Source organism: Halichondria panicea, chromosome 9 (genome assembly GCF_963675165.1).
Source record: "Halichondria panicea chromosome 9, odHalPani1.1, whole genome shotgun sequence".
Taxonomy (NCBI): Eukaryota; Metazoa; Porifera; class Demospongiae; order Suberitida; family Halichondriidae; genus Halichondria; species Halichondria panicea.
Genome location: NC_087385.1, coordinates 5,176,797 through 5,197,550, shown reverse-complemented (window position 1 = coordinate 5,197,550; position 20,754 = coordinate 5,176,797). Strand labels below are relative to the sequence as shown.

The 20,754-nt window shown below is 44.6% G+C and overlaps 3 protein-coding genes and 1 non-coding gene across 4 annotated transcripts; 2 read left to right on the top strand and 2 right to left on the bottom strand.

The window, feature by feature from the left end:
* Window positions 1-19: 19 nt before the first annotated feature.
* Window positions 20-3,243, top strand: LOC135341463 (uncharacterized). Its single transcript, XM_064538030.1, has 6 exons — window positions 20-250; window positions 650-1,940; window positions 2,008-2,119; window positions 2,251-2,385; window positions 2,567-2,728; window positions 2,857-3,243. The coding sequence occupies exons 1-6, from the start codon at window positions 20-22 to the stop codon at window positions 3,125-3,127; spliced, it is 2,202 nt and encodes a 733-aa protein (XP_064394100.1). The 3' UTR covers window positions 3,128-3,243.
* LOC135341464 (uncharacterized) lies at window positions 3,159-6,391 on the bottom strand. The gene is made up of 6 exons (XM_064538032.1): window positions 6,148-6,391; window positions 4,787-6,077; window positions 4,257-4,371; window positions 4,060-4,194; window positions 3,643-3,807; window positions 3,159-3,414 (listed from the first exon to the last, which is right to left on the bottom strand). The coding sequence occupies exons 1-6, from the start codon at window positions 6,301-6,303 to the stop codon at window positions 3,252-3,254; spliced, it is 2,025 nt and encodes a 674-aa protein (XP_064394102.1). The 5' UTR covers window positions 6,304-6,391; the 3' UTR covers window positions 3,159-3,251.
* A 17-nt stretch (window positions 6,392-6,408) lies between these two features.
* LOC135341461 (dedicator of cytokinesis protein 11-like) lies at window positions 6,409-20,706 on the top strand. Its single transcript, XM_064538028.1, has 52 exons — window positions 6,409-6,626; window positions 6,956-7,078; window positions 7,242-7,331; window positions 7,577-7,659; window positions 7,835-7,913; window positions 8,036-8,128; window positions 8,330-8,485; window positions 8,606-8,845; window positions 8,900-8,983; window positions 9,084-9,215; window positions 9,366-9,542; window positions 9,658-9,777; window positions 9,894-9,976; window positions 10,034-10,153; window positions 10,203-10,282; window positions 10,333-10,541; window positions 10,646-10,711; window positions 10,777-10,869; window positions 10,953-11,088; window positions 11,145-11,184; window positions 11,255-11,354; window positions 11,409-11,495; window positions 11,577-11,672; window positions 11,732-11,853; window positions 11,911-11,980; window positions 12,048-12,167; window positions 12,247-12,318; window positions 12,374-12,514; window positions 12,735-12,818; window positions 12,878-12,965; window positions 13,021-13,094; window positions 13,145-13,252; window positions 13,349-13,541; window positions 13,664-13,775; window positions 14,851-15,026; window positions 15,133-15,244; window positions 15,305-15,358; window positions 15,425-15,603; window positions 16,005-16,171; window positions 16,328-16,372; window positions 16,481-16,573; window positions 16,629-16,685; window positions 16,829-17,068; window positions 17,954-18,031; window positions 18,163-18,358; window positions 18,510-18,622; window positions 18,808-19,044; window positions 19,102-19,248; window positions 19,387-19,597; window positions 19,705-19,993; window positions 20,173-20,314; window positions 20,475-20,706. The coding sequence occupies exons 1-52, from the start codon at window positions 6,516-6,518 to the stop codon at window positions 20,595-20,597; spliced, it is 6,441 nt and encodes a 2,146-aa protein (XP_064394098.1). The 5' UTR covers window positions 6,409-6,515; the 3' UTR covers window positions 20,598-20,706.
* On the bottom strand, window positions 8,191-8,262 carry Trnad-guc (transfer RNA aspartic acid (anticodon GUC)). Its single transcript has one exon. It is a non-coding gene; the product is annotated as a tRNA-Asp (tRNA).
* Window positions 20,707-20,754: the final 48 nt, after the last annotated feature.

Sequence of the window (20,754 nt, the reverse complement as noted above, 5' to 3'; positions counted from 1 at the left end):
AGCTAGGCAGCTTCTTACTATGACAGATGCAGTGAAATCTCTAGACACTATTAATGGTGTGGTGGGGTCACTTGGACCGTTAGAGGGGGCCATGTTCCTCAATGATGTGTCAAGAAGTGCTATTTTCCATCTAGAGTGTACGAACCCCTTCAAGAAGATGAAGGTGTTTGACCTATCCAAAGTGAACAGGAAACCACTCACTGTGGAGCAGGTGCCACTGGGATACAGGCCCTACAGTGGATGCTTATTTGTAAGATATTATCAGTGACGTCACCTATTGTTTATAACGCAAATCACCATACCGTACTTTTCGATCTAATTAATTTAAGGCGATCGACACTAATTCATTTTGCGATCAAGGCTACCAGTACCGTAACCGTTCTAATTAAAGAACCAGTAAAATATAATTATTTTTCTAGAAACAATGTACGAAAAAATTGATTTTATATGGTAGTATATGGGCGTTATAAAAGAGGGCGTCCTAATCGAGGCTGGTTCTATAATTAGAACGCAAAATAAATGATGGGGTAAATGTTGCATATTTAGAGGGTCGCCTTAAATCGAATAAGTACGGTAGGTTGCTATTTGACGTATATGTATTGTAGACTACCGATAGTGTGATCATCTACCTGTCCTGCCCCCTCCCCAGGATGTGCTCAGTGAATCAGACAATGACAAGAGGTTTGAGGATCTTTGCTCCTTCTTTCGTACCTTCGGCTCTCGGGGGGACAAAGGTCGCGAGTGTGGACTCACCTACACCATCATGCACCTGTGGCCAATCATCTACGCTCATCAGAGAGACTCTATCAAAACGAAATTACCTTACACTGCTGCCCTGTTTGAGTACTTTATCGATGCTGGCATGATTGAATGTTTCTTGAGAATCCTTTCCTACGGCCTAGAGCGCAATTTCCTGCACATTGAGTTCAACCGATATGCTCCTTATCGCATCTGGGAGTCACTAGTTGCTGGCACCCACATTGACCAACCGCACTGTCATGCTGTAGTTCATAGGATCCTTGCAATGGAACAGATAGCTGTGGATATCTTTCTATCATACCTCAACGGGAAGGTGTCGTCTTTGGAGGCAATGGTGGCCACTCAAGTCATTGGTAACATGTCAAGCTACCTTTCTGCTATGAACTGGCTACTCAACCACCCCACTATGTGTGCAGCTGCTATCAAGTATCTGTGGACCTCCTATACTGACCAATACTCGACATTTCGTCAACACCAAGATCTACAATCCGTGTACCAAAGAACACTTTATTCTCACTATCAAGTGAACGCTGATGAGGGTGTAGTCACGTCGGACGTCTCCCGGTTGCCGCAAATGACCCACCATCTTGCCCTACAGCTGATGGTGAACATATGTGCAGCCTACCCCGAGGGCAATACATTGTCGCAAGTGGAGCCCAGCATTCTGGCTGTCGTAGAAGAGGGTTTACACGATCATGTCGGGGATATCATGTGCGGCATACTGCTCAACTATGACAAAAATCCGTACGTGTCTCCGGAAAAGTTTACGTCAGTTGTGAGTTGGTCGGTATTTCAATCAAAGAGCCAAAAATTAGCAATCGAACAGCTACGTCGACTACCGTACACACGTAGGGATAAGCCACCGTTCTTTTCTCGCCAGTCATATGCCAAGAGTCGTAGTGTAATTGCTTTCCTCATCACTCACGCCCTCTGGTTTGACGATCACAATGCAGCCAACTTTGCCACGCTGGGGGTCATTAGTCTACTGAGACAGAGCGACGAGATTGCCATGGAGATTATCCGCTTTGCCGGGGACCTTCTCTACGACTTGGCCCACTCCATCCACATTGTACAGCTAGATAAGCATCCTTCCCCCATAAAGAGTGCCATATTGGAGGTGTTTCTGAAGCTGGGTGGATTCTCATACTATACGCAGGACAAGACCAGAGTTTCAGCTGGTGGTGAGTGAATGTGTGTATTGATCTGTTTAGCAAGTGATTAAAGAAGGTATACTGTCTTTTTCTGTAGAATGCAAGTTTGATGGCCCAGTTCCTCAGTGTATCAAGGATGCTAAGGAGTTTTGTGAGAGGTACCTCCTAGAGGAAATGTTGCCCAAGACAGAGAAACAGAGGCGGGTCAGGTGAGTCTAACATTCTTCTCCCACTCCCCTTTATGAACATTTCAGCAACATTATGTTATGCTAACCTCCTAATCCTAAAAAAATACATGTGTGCCCACTCAATTATTATAAGCATTTTGTGTTTTTCTCAGATGTGCCGACTCGTTTAAGACTGAGGGCAATGAGTTCTTCCAGAGAGACATGTTCCATGATGCCATTGTCTGCTACACCAAAGCTCTGGAGATCTGCCCGCTCACGTGTGTGGAGAGGAGGGTCACCTACTACAGGTGAGGTCATTGACTCAACACAGCATGCCGTCAGTAGTGGAACTTTGGCGGTGGCTGTATGTATTGTTGGACAGTTTAATCTATGGTTTAATTGATCTCTTTACCTTACACAGCTAGCTTTTGCTGTCATCGTATGTGCCTGTAACCTGTGTTTTACTAATGTCATGTGTTTCCACCCTAGCAACCGTGCAGAGTGCTTCATAAAGTCCAACCAGCCTCGTCGTGCTGTCAGTGATTGCACTCGTGCCATCGCTCAGAACCCCGACACCTTAAAGGTTCGCTGGAGAAGAGCCCAGGCTCTCTCACAGATTGGTGCCAGACACCTTGCTGCTCTAGACTTTTTGTAAGTGGTAACCACTAATGTGTGAGTGCTCCCTTTAGACTCCTAACTTGAGTAGGCAAATAATTAATTATGCTGAGAATTGCTACATCAGGAACTGAAACTCTCTTTGTCACACACACACACTGCAGCACAATTGCTCATCGCAATGACAAGTCTGTTATCTCCCTCCTGGGTCTTGAGAGATGGGAGGACTTGAAGAGTGAGTACCGGAGATTGTTGGAGCACACCTTCCCCGACATAGCCGAGCAGCAACTGGGATTCACTGTGTACAGAGGTCACATGACTAGGGAGTATGGATTGAATGTAAATGTACACACAGCTGCCTCTAGTATTCCACCATACACGGGCCAGCCATTGTTTGGAGTCGAGGAGGGACGTCACATCCATCACGTACTCTGAACTTTGTATTACACAAAATAATGTTTAATTAAGTGATCATAATATAATTACAATACACATTGATTTTTGTGCAATAATTAAATAAGCTCCGACAAAATAAATATCAAATATATTCATGAGTTCTTCAGTATTGTTCAGGTAGCATCCAAGTGAACCAAAAGTTTCTGAACAGTTCCAATTGTATATCGACTTTGATTATGTTCAGTTTCTTCTCCAGCAATAGAAATGCCTCTTCAAACTCCTTGCCTGCTTCTTCCTTGTTCACCTTAAGCACCTCTTGCATACATCTAGAGGGGAGGGTACATGTGAGGGGGTGCTAAATGTATTGTGTTTGGCATGTGCACAGCATACGATATAATACTAACTGTGTGGGAGGAGATGTGGGATATGGGCATGTGATTGCGGGCAAAACCATTATTAAAGGAATGTGATTAGGGCACAAGGCATTCACACACACCCACTTATACATGCACAGCACTACAGCAATACGCCCCAACAGACTGAATTCCACTCACTTCATGTCCAGCCATGCTGCATAGTCCAGATCTAGTTTCTGATATGCTCTTGCCCTCCTCCGCTGAACTTTCATCTGTAATGACATATCCAGACACAGTGACCTGTTGCAGTCACGGATGGCTTTCCTGTACTCAGATGCTTGCAGGTAGCACTCGGCACGGTTACTATGGAGGGGAGGGTACATGTGAGGGGGTGCTAAATGTATAGTGTTTGGCATGTGCACAGCATACGATATATAGGACAATTTTCCTCTATCTACATGTATGTCTTTTTACCGAAACTAGCTTTTTAAATACACATCATTTGAAAGACATCACTGTCGGCTTTATTGAGAATGGATGAACAAATATCAACTTATGGGTATTCAAAGATACCAACCGACATACACATGTCCCTAATGAATGATACGCACATACCTGTAGTAGATAGCCTGCTTGGTTCTAGCCGAGAGGGGACAGACAGCAATGGCCTCTGTGTAGCTCAAAATGGCCTCCGTGTAGCGAGCAGACTTGAAGTGAACGTTCCCCTCCTCCTTAAGCTTGTCAGAATCTCTGCAGAAATCACGTGTTTGCTAGCGAGGGTCACCATATTAAGTTCTGCTATAGCAACTTACCCAACTCTTTTTTGCTTGACGACGATACTCATCTTGTCTTCACACATAGCCTTCTTGGAGAACACTGCAGCCTCTATACAGTAGTCCTTTAACTCAGACAGGTCTTTCAGGGTATCTATAGCACACAATAAAAATAGCAATACAGCATTGAATACTGTATTATATCTGGTTTCGATTGCAAATTGCGAATTTTTGCAATCAAAAGAAACACAAAGAGTGGGTATGCTGCAATTTCCCGTGCTTTTCATGCAAATGACAATAGTTAGAAACACAATCAGGAGGTTTGTACAGTGTCATTCGCAATCGATTAACCTCGCATTCTTAACCCAATATATGGTCATAACTGCGTAATGGTACTAAGTGATTAAGTGAACAGTTACTCCAATCTTCATACTTCGATCATTCCCTGTAAGCGCTAAGAGTGGTACTTTAAATTAAAAATAACGACAGATGCCAAAACTCTACCCTGATGAGTTACATGTATGTGGTCAATTCACCATTATATTACATGCACGCACATCCATAGTTACCATCGTGGATGTCTCCGAGGATGTCCTGATGACTGATCCCTCCATACCTCAGTAGAGCCTCCAGGATCACCCTCTGCACCTTTGTTTGAGTGGGGTAGTCCCAATCCACCAGGTGAGCCAAGTCCATCAACTCCGCCCCACAGCACTCGATCAGCTTGAAGGCCACCTCATCTACAGCTCTCTCCAGGTACCAGCAGATGATGTGAATACACCAGCCTGAGCCTAGCTTGTTATCCAAACAAAATGCATGCACCAAGAACCATGCAAGGCGACATGGAAACGTTCTCTTCTTTCGCTCGTGGGTCCAATAGTTCAGGCTCTGAATGCCAACAGAGATGTCCTTTTCGAGGCAATCTTTGAGGTCGTTGATAAGCAGCTCTTCAAATCCTCCCTCCATTTCCAGACAGAGGCTGACACCGTTCAGATAGGGCAGGAGGTAATGTGTGGGGTCAGTCCAACTCATGACTTGCTTGATTACCACATGGAAGTTTCCCAATACGTTAGCCGATCTTACGGTGTTAGATACCTTGTAAAACTTGGCATAATCGGAGTGGCTGTACTGGAGAACGTTGACAAAGGTGTAGATGCACTGTCCTATAACGAGATGAGCGAATATTCGAGCAGAGTACCTGGGCGTACCATCTTCACAGAACATTTTCAATTGAGTGACTATGGCTTTATCGTTTGAGTAGACATCTCCATGCTTGATTTGTGCTTTAATGAAGGGGCCACACTTGGCCATGTTGGAACACAGCTCTTTGTAGGTGTCGAGATGAGTGAATAGCCAATGTTTGCCTTCTGGGGTGAAAGATGCAGATCCAAAAAAATGAGAAGCAGAAAAACGAATAAACCAGTTCAGAGCTCTTCCACAAACAATGTCAGCGAGAGATTCCAAACGTGAAGATGAGTCAACAAAGAGTTTGTTGGGTAGGAAGAGAAAAGTGGCAGAACTGGGATGTATAAAGCAAGTAAGCATCTCAATAGCCAGGTACGGTATACAGTAAGATTTGGGCTCTTGAAAGTAGTCAGAATCGTAACAAGCTTGGTGGAGCATTTCCAGCAGAATCTGAGGTACTTCAGCATGGAATAAATAGTATACCACAGAAGTATCGGGTGCCTTGCCTTTCGCCCTGCTCGTGTACAGTGCATGACACTGAAGGTATTTGTTGATATCCATTAGATTCGAGCAAATTCGATCGCCAGGATGAGAGAGGGTAATACGTTCGGTGTGGAGCAGGAAATACTGTCGGAGTTTAGCAACGATGCACGAGTTTCTGCCTTGGATAATCCTCTGCAGATATAAATGCAAGGTGCAGATCACATAAGTATATGCATGTTTGTGTAATACAAAAGCAGCTTACTTTGATTTCTTGAGGGAGGAGGGGCACCAAACACGTTTCAATGTTATTCATGTATGTGGTGTGCTGCATCTTCACCAAAATAGCGTCAGTAGAGCTCCCTGCTTGGCCTCCTGCACGATCCACCATTGTTTCCTTCACTGCAGGGAACCTGTGCATCTGTAAAGTAAGCTATCAAGCCTAATGGTCTGACTTGACTAATGTATCCATGTGCTCACTACACGTGAGTGATTTAGTCATTGATAGCTTATGTGGATGGGCGTGGTGTCTCTATCAATTTAATATTTAGCGATACAGTTGCTCAAAAAGTAACGCCATACACAATTCTTCCGCTTTGACTGGATGTACATATTGTAGAGTGAGTGGTCTCAATGGCAGAGAGCGGATCACATCAGAGATCTTTTGCCAAGAACTTGCGGCAGGAGAGTGCTCTACAAATGCGACAGACAGCAACAGCCTCCCTCAGGGCAGTATCTGCACAGGTATTAAAGATGCTAAGCTAGCTAGCTACTGTATGCAGGTCTTAACAGAAGGCATTAATTTTTGTGGCCCCATTTAATTACATCATAATGCTGAGGGTGTAGAGCAAGCTCCATTGTTAAATATTGCAGCTAGCTATGACCATAATATGAGCAGCTCTGCCCACACATGAATGAAGAGTAGCTAAAGTTACCATGGGAGCTCCTGTACATGTAGCCAATAAAGTCACAAGTTGTTGTTGGCATCCATTCAAAACGTGTGCATACTGTCTGATAATAAATAAGGGAAACTAAGAGTACTCCATGTCATCACTTCCTCCTGGCCCCTCTAGTCTCGGCCAAAGCTGAATGTGGTGGACCCTCTTGACTACGAGGGAGAGCTGAACTCACGACGCAAAGACTTGGAGAAGGAGCAATACCTCAACCTACTGCTATTCCCGCAACAGGACATCACAGTAAGCTTGTATGTTGTTATTGCATAACTTAATATGTGACTCTGTTGTGAGCTAGTATGGATGGTATGGTATTGTTGGCCTGTGTATTTGGGGTGGTGTGTGATTGGTAGTGTGCTACTCGTCGTGTACAGTAGCTCAGTGATTATGTGTGTCAACATTGCAGACAAGTGAGGAAGAATTGAGACTGAGAACTGAGACACCTCCAGTCAGCTCTGAGGCCTACCAAGATGCTACCAACCTCTTTACTCATGAGGTATGTCACGTTGTATACATTGTTTTGTGTAGTTAATCTCCTCTCCCAAACCACATAGTACTTATCTATAGTGTATCATAAACTAATCATTGTCAATGTGTACTGGTTTTTAGTGAAAGTGAAAGTTTGTTATTATGATCAATGTACTTGTGTGGCAGGACACACAACATACCAAACGTCTTTAAAGGGGGTGGGGTGTATATAACATGTTGCTAACATATTTGCATTTTTATTTCCTCCTCCAGTGTCTGCGATTTTTCACATCCAATTGGAACAAGGTCACCTACAACTATGCCAACTTTTCTTCAAGCTGTGACAAGCTGCTCAGGTAAAGCTCAATTCTAGTACAGGTGGGTTTGTCACTGTATAGCCTTGATCCTAACTATCTCATGGGAATCATTCAGCATTAGGTGGATATGCTAATGATTGAGTTGGTGTAGATAGGTTGCATGAGGTATAGATAAGGCTGCAAGCTGCAACTGTTGTTCTGTTCTACCTCACAGCCACGAGTATCGAGATACTCTGAGCAAGGAGACCTTTGAACTGGACCTGGCTGAGGAGGAAAGGCTTGCTTCACTTTCTGTAAGTAGTACTGGGTGCGGTTGATGTTAGTTGTTTTATTACAGTAATTGGACGACTATTTAGGTCATCATGTTCAATTAGGTTGAATTGATTACCTAAACACTCTCTGTATGAATACTTAGGCTGACTACATTGATGGTGCTTCACTCAAACTCAAAGGATACCTGTACAAAGGCCCATTCCCTCAAGATGGAGGCATTTCAGTTTCTATGAAGGTACATGTACAGATTATAAAACAAAAAAAAATTGTAGTTTGGATTTGATAAGATAAAAAAAGCTCCCCGACCGGGAATCGAACCCGGGTCTTCCGCGTGACAGGCGGAGATACTTACCACTATACTATCGAGGACTTCTGTATGATTTTGTACTGATCAGGTTTTTGTGCTAAGTGTTAAAACATCCTCTTGTATTTGCAGACCTATAGAAAGCGTTGGTTTGTTATCAGTGGAGGTCGCAGGGATTCTGACACTCTTGGTGCTGATAGTGGCTACACCCTCACGATATACAAAGATGAAAAGAGCACCCATATCAAAGGGAAGATTCTCCTGGAAACGTGCACACAAGCCAAAAAGGTATGTGGTGTTTTTTTTTTTTACTTTTTATGCTGTGGAGTGAATAATAGCAAAGCTAATGAGGTCATGTTAGCTGTTATACACTATAAAACGCATGCACGCGTTTGTTTGTTCCCCCAGAACTCTCGTTACAAGGCACTGGGGTTTGAGCTGGTGACAATGGATGACAAAGTGTTCTACCCCTTGGCAGCTGACAGTGAGACGGAGTTAGATGAGTGGGTGGAAACTCTGAACAAGGTCATTGCCATCAGTCAGGGAGGGGAGGCTGTTGACCAGGTGTCAGCTGACATCAGCTCCTTCTATGCTAAAGAGACTATGAAAGATCCAAAAAAAATTGATATTTCATCTGATCTTTTGGAGGTGAGCTGGTGTGTGTGTTGTACATGTACGTATAATTATGGTGTTGGTCTGCAGAACACGAGTGGTACTGATCCTAAGAATGCACACAACAGACAGAAGGACTCGCACCCACTCTTTCACGTTTACCCAGAGCTTATGGTATGCTTGTCCGTGCAAGTACTTTAGTTAGTATAAACTGACTGTTAAGCTATGTAAACTGCAAAAATTACATTTTTTCTACATTCCACTTTCCTTACAGAAACCATCTGGAGACTGTGAAGAGAAGAAGAGTGTTCCTATTCCTGTAGAGAGATTCGGGACAAGGTTCTTGGTCAAATGCCACCAGCTCAAACTAAGCCTCACCACTGAGAGAAATGGTTCACCCAGTCATGTGAGTGTAGTATGAGCTGTCATCTATACACGTGGATCAAGATGGTAGTTATTGTAACTAAAATGCAATTCCTTCATTCATTCATATGTGATGTTTTTACAATACAAATACTAACATGCTCATTGAAGTTGTGTCTCTTTGTTGCCATAGATTGAGCCTTTCTTTCTGAAGCTGGCCCTATTTGATGCCAACAAAATGGTGAAGATCTCAGAGGATTTCCACGTCGACCTCAACTCTCCGTTTCTACGTCAGATGGTCCCTCCCCCCAGTGGACTCACAGACAGTGGACCCCACCCACTCAGTGAGAAGGCCACCAGAGCTTTAGTGGTGAGAATCACAAAAATTAGTGGTGAACGATACAGTCAGGTTTTTAGTAGTTACTAATTGTATGGTACAAGAATATAGTATATACTAGACCAACAAGGGGTGTGGTTGTGTGCAGGGGGTGTTCTCAGTGACGTTCCCTCACTGCAACGTATTCCTGGTGGCCAGACTGGAGAAGGTGTTACAGGGAGGTATCAGTGACGCGGCTGATCCTTACATCAAGAGTGACAGCGCTAAGGTCAGACAACACTGCCTATTGCTATTCTGGATAACCACAGCTTGTACATATGTATAGCCTAGCTATTTAATGGTACCACTTTGTTTTCCTTTGATGTGTTGTACTTGTACTCACAGGTCACTCAGAAATTGGCACAGCAGATGCCGTCTGTGTATGCTCGATTGGGTCAGTACAGAATGCCCTTTGCGTGGGCTGTCAGGTGAGACAGTTCATTATAGACTACACAACTAATTTAATATTGTCGGTTTGTTGCCAGACCTTTGTTTGACTCGAATGAGGAGCTGGACACAACAGCTGAGTTCTCACCGTTCTACCGACAAGACAGAGAGAAACTAACAGACGAGGAGATACTTAAAACCCTCTTTGACTATCGGAGGTGAGTCACATGACGACATATTTATCAGTCACCACATTCTTCTATTCAGTATACACAAGCACAAGTTGCCAGTGATACCCGGAGAACTAGAGATAGAGGTGGTCCCACTAACTGGAGACCTTCCTAAGTGTGAGTCTACACACTCCACACACACTCCACACACCGCCACATCGCTACAGGCACACTGGACCCCTCCCTCGTTCCCCTCAAGCCACGGTCAGAGTTGACATCCCCAATTAATGGGCCCCCTGCACTGGAGGTGCAAGAATTCCCCCCTCTGGAACAGTACCACCCTCACTCCCACTACCAGCCTGCCCTCTCCTTCAAACATCACCTCTTTGTCTACCCCATTTTCCTCAAGTACGACTCACAGAAGGCATTTGCAAAGGTTAGAGTACACACACTCAATTAGTCTGCTTGTGTGCAGAAGATAGCCCCCTGCTAGTTGGAGCTTAAACTTTTCAAACATAAATGCAATTTGTCCCCTTACAGGCTCGTAACATAGCCTGCTGTATACAGTTCAAAGATGGAGACGACAAGGACTCTCAGGCACTCCCTGTGAGTTCCCTTCTGACCAATGAGTGCTCATATTCACCCGCTGTTTCCGTGTTCCATACCTGTAGGTTATATACAGCAAGAGCTCCGGTGCTGTTCTCACAGATCACACTTGTACCGCTGTTACACACCACTGCACCATACCGACCTTCTATGATGAGGTAAGTTTGTACAGTAAGTACAGTGTGCTAACTCCCTCTACACGAAGGTTTTCATATATTGATGTGTGTTCATCTCGTTACAGGTCAAAATTCGTCTCCCGTTGAATCTGAAGCGATCTCACCATCTCCTCTTCACGTTCTACCACGTCAGCTGTGACGTGCAGAAGTCGGCCAAAGCATCCAAGGCCTCCACTAAACTGCCCCCAGTGGAGACTCCTGGTGAGGGGTGTGGTCCAACAATGCTGTACTGTTTAGCTTCATCTGTTTGTTTGCAGTTGGATACGCTTGGTTACCACTGGTCTCTCGTGGTGGAAGGTGAGTTGTATACGCATAGCTGTGCATTTATAGACACTGTCAAGTTTTATACATTGTATGTCATGTGCAGGATCCTGAGTGGAGACCAAGGGCTGCCAGTAGCTGTTAACCTGCCTCTAGGCTATCTCAGTGCTGCTCCTAATAACTCTCCAGTCAACGGCAGGGCAGAAGTGAGTTTGCTTTATTTTATCCCATTTACGCTAAACCTCCTTCCCCACATACAGGCAACAATTCCCGATGTAAAATGGGTGGATAGTAACAAACCTCTGTTCAAGCTTAACCTCAACGTGGATTCCACTATTTACACACAGGTGATCCTAGTGTCCTAATAGCATGCTATCGTGGTGGTAGTTTTAGTATTGCATAGTATCAAGAGTGCTCTCCTCCTGCAGGAACCCGAACTGCATCAGTTTTTTATGCAATGCCAGAACCTGTACAGCAAGAAGGTTCAATCCCCCTCTATGGCCGAGCTTCTTGCTGGTGTCAAGGTGACCACCCCCTCCACACCCCACACCCTCGGCTCACACACCCTCACACATCCTCACAGGTGCTGGGAGAGCTGTCACTGTCTTCCACGATCCAGTTCCTGCCTCCCATTCTCACTCAGTTGTTGAAGCTCCTCTCTCATTCCTCCAAGGATGTGGAGAAAATCAAGCCAGACGTGCTAAGGTATGTATGCAGCATATAGTGTTGGTTTATTGAACACTGCTATTCTATATTGTGCAGACTCCTTATCTCACTGGTCCACAAGGTGGTGGAGGCTGAAGGCAAAGAGATACTAAGATCCTACATAGAGGTATCTTTGTTTAATCTTAGTATGTGGGTGTTTATCTCCCCCCCTCCCCTCTTCTCTCTCTCTCCAGTTTATGTTTGTGACTGAGGTGGACAGCTCTCGTAAGAAGGCAGTTCATGATGAGTTAGCACGCCTCCTAGTACAGTACATCAGACAGCCAGACCCAGTACAAATATCGGCAGTCCTAGAGGTGAGTGTGCCCATCCTACAGAATCACTCCATTAACTGTTATTCCCATATTCATCTGTTTTGTTTGTTTGCTGATATAGCACATCTGGTTCTTCCTGGAGGTGATGTTGAAAAGCATGGCCCAGTACCTTGAGATCACTTTAAAGATCAATGTAAGCTCCACTGTGGTCACATGACAGTCATATGATCTGGCACCATCACATGCAGGCATCCCGCAAGACTCGCTACCCAGAGGACTTTGGCTGGAACCTTCAGAGCCTTGTGACCACCATCTTAACACACATCAGAGAGAGACACACAGAGAAGTTTGTGCAGAGGGCAAACAGGAGCATTGCAGAGTTCGTCAAGGTGAGGGGGTAGTTACAGACTCAACACCCACTTATAGTTGATATATAAGCCCACAAATTTCTTGCTAGTATCAATTGAGGGGTCTGTACCATTAATGTTTTACAAGGCAATTAATGCACTATTCTCCTCTCCCCTTCCCCCATATACAAGCCGTGCAGCTGCTACAAATGCTTTCTATAGACATTCTGTGTTGAGTGTACATGCCTCTCCCTTCCTGCAGTATTCGTTCAGCTTCATGGATCGTGGTGTGGTATTCAAGATAGTGGCTCGCTACCTAGAAGCCTTCAGTGTCAAAGAGAACATAGTGAGTCTCTCAAAGTGTGTGCTCACTCTTTAGTACTGCTGCCTTGACTTCCTCCACAGCACCTGTCCAGATTAAAGCTTGAGTTCATACAAATTGTGTGTGATCACGAACACTATGTACCCCTCAACCTGCCCTTTCCTAAGAGCAGTAAGTCTATTGGTCCACGCACTGTACAGTAGCGTCATGCTAAACCCTCCCCCAGTTGATGGTGTGGAATATTCCCTCACTGACGATTTCTGTAGAAAACATTTCCTGGTAGGAATTCTACTAAGAGAGGTGAGACATCCTTCCCTTACGTCATGTGATAGTCACATGATACCTCTCAGGTGGAGTCTTCACTACAATACGAGGCAGGTCCGGTGCGGAGAAACTCCTTCAAGATCCTTAGAAACCTCCTGGCAAAGCACGACTGTGACCCACGATACACGGACCCAGTAAGCCAATACTCTTCCACACACCACCTGTGTCTGATTAGCTTGCTTTATATTTATTTATATGTAGTATTTACTATACTGCTCTACTTTGTACAGGGACAGAAGGCTCGGATTGCTAGCCTCTACTTTCCTCTTATCCCATTGGTCATGAGTCATGTGGCAAGACTGGACACTGGGTCTCCCTGCTACGTCAGCCCCATGCTCAATGCAGCCTCCATGGCATTCTATGACCAGACGCCCACCCCCCTCTCCAAGACCTCTGACCCCACACCCTCTTCTGCCACTGGAAGTACGAATGCTATCAGTACAGTTTAGAATTGTGATTAAATAATGATATTCATTGTTATGTTATCAGCAAATGCCTTTAGGACCATTTGCACAATTCACTGTTTACCTATCTGTCACGTGCAGCCTTGAAGGCGACTCCTGACAGAGATCTCAGTGCAAAGGATACCATGAGCCTGGATAGGAGCAAGGGTGGGAGCAAGGGTGGGTCTGTTTCAAGGGCAACTGGACAGCAAAGGTGAGGCATAGCATGATATAATCAAAACCCACATTTAGAGGTGACTGTGGTTTGCATAACAGTTGTTCTCCAGGGCAAGGACATTATAGCAAAACCACAAGCAGGTTGTCAGCTTTTATGCTATATACTAGTTCCTAGGAGGGGGTTATAGCTATTCTGGACAACTGTTAAGCAAACCACTGTATTCCATTCTCATGTAAACCAGTCACTCATTTATCAGCTAGCTCTACTTGTACAACCAATAACCTCTAGAACAACTTGCACTCTCAGGGCTTCATTTAGAAGGTTCAATTTCGCCCCTTCTAGAACACTTTCATTCCCACCCTATTCTCAAAGGTACACTTTTTCGCCCTCCCTCCCCTGGGAATTTATCTGAGAGAAGGCCTGCCTATCTACAATGTAATGATTCTCTAAGAAAAACCGGCTATTACCAGCATTGATGATTTTTCCGAAAATGGCCCTGTTTTGATGACTAACTTTGAGTGCAGTGTTCATAACTTGATTACGCTTTTTCAAATATGTGATGCAATCTGAGAAAACAGACCACTTGGCTTAGATTTTCAATTTGAGCTAGAGGCAAATTTGTGACCTTTAGTGCAAAGTGATGAATTTAGTTTTATAAGCTTACAAGTATCTATAGCCTTTCTACTATCTCTATGTGAAGTCTGGTGCTCTAAATCCAATTATTTTCACCTCAGTGCTTCGTCAAAAAACGTAAAACATAGGCTTACTAATGAGTAGGGCATCTTTGAATGGCGTTTTTTCAATAATGCAATTTCATAGCAACCAACTTCAAACGATTATAACTTAGTCATAGAATGAGGTATGTACAGACTAAGCACAGCATTGTGTAGGCATTTCTCTGCTCTATCAGTATGCATAGAGATCTCAACTTTTTTAGACCAAGCCAAGTGGTCTGTTTTCTCAAATTGCATCACATATGCGTTGTAGCCCTTTGAAATGCTTGTCAGGGCTTCATTTAGGGGAAGGGAGGAGAAGTGCCCACCCCTCCACACCCACACACTCACCCACCCCACACTCACTCACACACACCCACACTCACGCACACACACAGCTTCCATCTCAATGAAAGCGATGAGTTTTCCCTAGAATTGTCTGGCAGTTTGGAGCTCACTCATCTCTTCACACCGACCCTCAACCAGACAATCATGGACCTGGATAAACTCACCGTAGATGAAACTAGAGACCTCCTCATTTCAATTCTCTTTGTTCTCAAGAACATCGACAAATGTGAGCAGTTCAATAATAGTCGGTGCCGTTGTTGCTGAGTTTATTGACTGTTGCCTCTTGTCCATTTTTCTTGATCATTGATGACTGTTGCTTGTCCCATGCACAGCCATTTTGCTTAACTGGTGGAAGGACACCCTGGTGACAAACTGGTGTGGTATGGACATGGACAACCTTCCTTCTCAGTTCACCGCTCTATTGGACTTCTTTGACATGCTAGAGTGAGTCCTGGATTCTTGACTCAGCCTGCTGTGTGTTAATGTTCTCTTGAACCACTGTAGATCCTGTCTCTACACCTTCAGATACTCTGGAAAACGCTCCATTGCTATCAGAGTGTAAGTATATACATACATGTAGCATTGTAACAATAGGAAAATGAACTTACCCACTCCCTCACACAGCAACCACCAATTGACAAGAGAGGCTGAGTTATCCCAGGCAACACAACAGAATGTCATCCTGGCCCCAGCCCCCAGTGGCAAGGCAGGGAAGAAGACTCACAGCGCTGTCTCCATCTCCTCCCCTGTCGGGTCCCTCCAGCTCTCTAAGGCCGGCTCCTCTAGGGTCAGCCACTTATCAGGTACACTGACAATTATAGTCAGGGCTTCATTTAAGGTGTAGTTTGCTGGCTAAAGCCCCCCCCCCTGGAAAACGTTAATTTCACAGTACAATTTGTCAGTTTTTCAACATAATAAAGGCATAGCACCTGAGAATGCATCAGGTACATGTACGTTATCAGAACAAATTTCCTAAGGGTACATGCCCCCAGACCCCCCCTAAAAGGTTGGGTGTTTAATAATATGCTCACTGATATCTAAGTTGCCCCCCTACTCTCTTTGGATCAAGGCCTTAGATACCTTAGTATTGGCACTCCAATAATAGCCTTTAGTTGTAGCTGGAAGTGGGCATTGTGATCTTGTGATGTGGCCAATTTAATGTTATATATAGTTCATACGACTACACACCCACCCACCCTTGCAGGCGTTGGCAGCCTGGGGCCATCACTGCTCCCTGTGTCCACGCCCCTCTCCCTGTCTCCGAGCACCAGTGCCGAGATAGAGGCAGTGATGAAGGTGGAAGGTGCTTTGGCAAATGAGGTTGGACTAATTGTCCTCACACAGCTTGAGAACTTTGCCGCACTCTTTAAGGTGGGTAGTCAACTGACCTTTGTGCCTTGTGTTGGCATTTTCGGTATGCAACTTAACTGTACAGATGTCTTTACCAAGTAATGTTACCTATCACGCACACACACACGCACACATACACACACACACACACACACACACACACGCGCACACACACAGCATGAGCTGTCCAGAGAAGAGGGAGACAACATTCTCATGGCAAAGGTGAGTCAGAGTGATGGTAGTAGACAAATTAGCTATAGAACCCTCGTGTGTTTATAACCATACTTCAACATGTTTGTAGACTACACTGATCCATTGCCCCCACTGCAGTACTTCTCTCTGATGGTACTCTTCTTGCAAGTGAACCAGTCTCTCACTCTCCAGAAACACGTATTTGCATCTCTCAGATCCTTTATACACAAGGTCAGCCATTGAACACTTCGCATGCTCTTTACAATTGCTATTTCTATGTCTACAGTTTAGTGAGACTCTGTTTAAGGGCAGTGCTGACTACTGTGGAGTACTCTGTTTTGAGGTAATGTTCTTTATCTGCTAAGTAGCATGCGCTAGTTACTAGACACGATTGTACTGTATGTACAGTATATACACTGTAGTTAGGGAAACATTTTTGTGTAGTTGTAGTTGCATACAATGTATCTTGTCATCTCCCATGCACAGGTCCTACAGTGCTGCAACTCCCGGCTACCCTCCACCCGTACAGAGGCCACAGTGCTCTTCTACCTGCTCATGAGATGCAACTTCCGCTACTTTAAGGAGAGGAGTTTTATTAGGACCAACCTTCAGTCCACCATTGCCGTGTCTCGACTGGTCTCCACCATGCTGGGTCAGAGTGATGTTAACTTGAGGAAGTCCCTCACTTCCATTGCTCAGCACGTCTCACAGGACCGGAAAGTTCAGGTCAGCCATTGCCATAATTACTAGCTCTTCGAGCGAGAAACTTTGAATTTGTGGTTTCTGAATTTACTCGTCCACACAAACCCTTACAATAGTTTAATGTCAGTACTTCAGGATGGAGGACCCAGGTCCAGTTAAAATCTTCTCTGAAGTTTATAGATAGCGGTTGCAATGCACAGTCAATTATTCAAGTTGTTACCCAAGGCCGTGCCGTGGCCAGTGGATAGTAGTCCGTTGGTTTGTTTGTCTGTAATATGTGAGTCTACTCACCTAGATGCCATAGCACTGGATAACCGCCACACAACAAGTTATTAGTTTTAAAAGTGGCAGATTTCAATGTTAAAGCTTCGTTGTCGTATAAAAGCAAGCAAAAGCTAAGAAGCTTGAACTTGCACATTGGCAGCTAGCTAACTACACGCGGTCTTTATTCGAGGTAACCTAGTACTTACAGCTGAAGTGATCCCGTACCAGGAACAATGGAAACGGGTCACTACAATAGAAAGCTGACTCCTGGGATCCTACTCTGGATCCAGGAGCCGTATACTGACTCCAGACTTCTTGCTGTGATCCTAGGCCACAGTGCATAAGTCCACAATGCATATATACCACTAAAACTCTGTTCTCAAATGTTACCAGTCTGGTTTAGTTTTATCGCTCCTGAGTTGCTGTGCTAGACAGTTCAGTCATACATCACTACATGCACTGCATTATATCACTCTTCTAGTTTCTTTATAATCATAACACCAGCCGAGGGTTTGCACTTAAGTGCTCTAGTTGAATTAGCTACTCAGTTAGTCAGTAATGGTATACACCACCCTAACAGTTTCCTCCTAGACTACCAAGATTCAGCAATTGTATTGTAGATGATTTCATTGCTGTCCCATACAGGGCACCCTGTTCCCCAATGAAGTAAGTGACCTTATGAAGAGAATGAAGACAGTTCTCAGCTCAACAGCTCAGATGAAGGTCAGATTGTACATGAGTTGTACGTTATGTACAGGGTGTGCAGAATCTAATTTGAGGCTATAATTATACACTTTAGACTAGATAGTCCACCGTGTGTCTACTAGCTGTTTTTACCATTTTTCACCTCACAGATCCATCAGAACGATCCTGAGAAGCTAGTGGACCTTCACTACAGTCTGGCACTCTCCTATCGTGACTCCCCCGAGCTGAGACAGACATGGTTGGACAGTATAGCCGCCCTGCACCTCAAGTACGGGAACTACTCGGAGGCTGCTCAGTGCTGCATACACATTGCAGGCATGGTGGCCGAATACCTCAAAATGAAGGGTGCGTATATAGCCCCTTACATGTACCTATGTAGTTTGAAGTGTATGGTCCTCAAATACCTTCAGTTTAATATCTTTGAACAGCCATAATTTGTGTTTGTTGTGTTTGTGAGCTCTTTCTAGTCGTGTGTTCAATCATTTTTCACTTCCAGGCAAATACCGTGAGGGGTGTAATGCGTTTGAGCGGATTTCCCACAACGTTGGACGAGACGAGAGCAACATCAAGGAGGACCAGGAGACGCTCGATGAGCAGACGTACACTGAGGTGAGTGTGTCTAGTGGGTGTGTACGTAATGACTACTCCACACCCCCGTACACTTACACACACACATCTGCTTTGTCATTGCTTCCACAGTGATATCCAGTATACCCTGTTCTCTTTGCTATCCCTCCGCATGTTTATTTGACATCCTCGTGCGCACACACACACACACACACACACACACACAGCGTAACCTTGTTTCATTGCTTGAGAGCAGTGTAAACTACCTGGAGCAAGCGGAGCGCTACGAACTTATGGCTGACGTGGTCAAATTGTTGCAGCCGTTCTACGACAAGAACAGGGACTTCAAGAACATGATGGAGATGTATGGCAAGCTGCACAGTGCCTTCAAGAAAGTGGTGGACATAATGGGCACTGGCAGACGATACCTGGGCACCTATTTCAGAATAGGATTCTACGGAAAGGTATAATGTAGTAATGATGTAGTGAAGCTATAGTCTTTTATGGATCTTTACCCTCAGCCATTTGGTGATGACAACCAGATTGAGTACATCTACAAGGAGCCTAAAGTGACCACTCTTGGGGAGATCACACTGCGACTGCAGAAACTGTACTCGAGGAAATTTGGAATGTCTGAGATAGTGCACATCATTCAAGAGTCCACAAAGGTGAGTTATTGTGATTCCAGTAAAGCTCTGAATATGGTACCACACTTGATAACTCCAGGGTAGGCTGAATAAAAATTGGGATGAAAAACTTCTGATTAAGTATTGTATGAATAGTTCACATACCCCCTCCCCCTTCAGGTGAACGTGTCGGACCTTGACCCTGAGCACGCTTACATACAGATCACTCATGTGGAACCATACTTCACTCCAGAGGATCTTGAGAAAAGGAAGACAAAGTTTGAGATGGCTAACAATATCAGCCGATTCGTGTTTGAAACTCCATTCACCAAAGACGGGAAATCAAGGGGAGATGTCACTAAACAGTGCATGAGGAAAACCATTCTCACCAGTGAGTTACGTGTGTGTGTGTGAATAGATGTGAGGGTGTGTGGGGAGAAAGGGTAAGCAGAACTAAGTCGCTGGTTTGACGTACAATGTATTCTCTCGCCCTTGCAGCAAGCCACTGGTTCCCGTACATTAAGAAGCGTATACCAGTGGTTGACCAGGAGATGATGGAGTTGACCCCCTTACAGGTGGCCATTGAAGCCATGGAAAAGAAGAATATCGACATGAACGCTGTGGTGAGGATGGACCCTCCCGACCTCAAAAGACTCCAGCTGTTGTTGGGAGGTAGCATCAGTGCACAGGTGAACCAAGGCGTACAGGAGTATGCTCTGTTCCTTAGGGAGCCTCTCATCTCGACTCTGCCAGATGATCACGTAGAGAGGCTCAAGGACGCTTACAGGTGTGTGTGTGTGTGCATGACATTGTTCTTCTGATCGGTGTGTACAGTGGATTCTCACTACTCCTCAGTCATAAATACCTTTTAAACCTCACCTGCAATCTTTCGCTTAATCGTTAAAAGTGAAAAGTGTTGATTGAATTATAATTGTTATGTTGAGACCAATAACTTGGGTCTTGCAGAGACTTCATGTGTGTGTGTCAGGAGGCTCTAGAGTTAAATGGCAGACTTATCTCCACTGACCAACTGCTTTACCAAGAAGAGCTACGCAGCAAGTTCTCACAAATGGAGCAGTCCCTCTCTTATTTCCTGACCACTCCATCGGTGGGTTTAATTCACAACACAATAATTATGTGTAATAAACAATAAACACACACCCACACACGTACATGTATTGACAGCCTCTCTCACATGCACACACCTAGCCAACTCACACATACAATGTTGATTACCTGCCCTCACACACATATATACACATATGCAGTCTCGGCCCACTTCTCCCATCCATTCCGATACATTCCCCAAGACCAGGCAGAGAACCGCCTCCCAAGTGGACCCTCATAGGATGTCAGCCATTTTGTTCCAAGCCATCAGTGGAAACAAATAGACATTAAATTTACTGAACATCTTTTAGCTTTGATCTCATCCTCTGTTTTGTATGGCTCCCTGTCTGTATTAATTTATACATGTAAAGTATTGTAAGATTTCTTAACACATTCCTTGGTAACCACTGGTGAAAAAGTATGCTAAAGTGTATGTACAGC

Excerpts from the sequence above, each read along its gene's own strand:
- LOC135341463 (XM_064538030.1), top strand. The coding sequence starts at position 20 with ATGACAGATGCAGTGAAATCTCTAGACACTATTAATGGTGTGGTGGGG. Across the intron at positions 2,120-2,250 it reads GAGAAACAGAGGCGGGTCAG|ATGTGCCGACTCGTTTAAGA; the intron begins GTGAGTCTAACA and ends TGTTTTTCTCAG. Across the intron at positions 2,386-2,566 it reads AGGAGGGTCACCTACTACAG|CAACCGTGCAGAGTGCTTCA; the intron begins GTGAGGTCATTG and ends TTTCCACCCTAG.
- LOC135341464 (XM_064538032.1), bottom strand. The coding sequence starts at position 6,303 with ATGCACAGGTTCCCTGCAGTGAAGGAAACAATGGTGGATCGTGCAGGA. Across the intron at positions 3,808-4,059 it reads AAGCAGGCTATCTACTACAG|TAACCGTGCCGAGTGCTACC; the intron begins GTATGTGCGTAT and ends TCCCCTCCATAG. Across the intron at positions 3,415-3,642 it reads GCAGCATGGCTGGACATGAA|ATGTATGCAAGAGGTGCTTA; the intron begins GTGAGTGGAATT and ends CCTCCCCTCTAG.
- LOC135341461 (XM_064538028.1), top strand. The coding sequence starts at position 6,516 with ATGGCAGAGAGCGGATCACATCAGAGATCTTTTGCCAAGAACTTGCGG. Across the intron at positions 8,984-9,083 it reads ACGTTTACCCAGAGCTTATG|AAACCATCTGGAGACTGTGA; the intron begins GTATGCTTGTCC and ends CTTTCCTTACAG. Across the intron at positions 15,027-15,132 it reads TCTCAAGAACATCGACAAAT|CCATTTTGCTTAACTGGTGG; the intron begins GTGAGCAGTTCA and ends TCCCATGCACAG.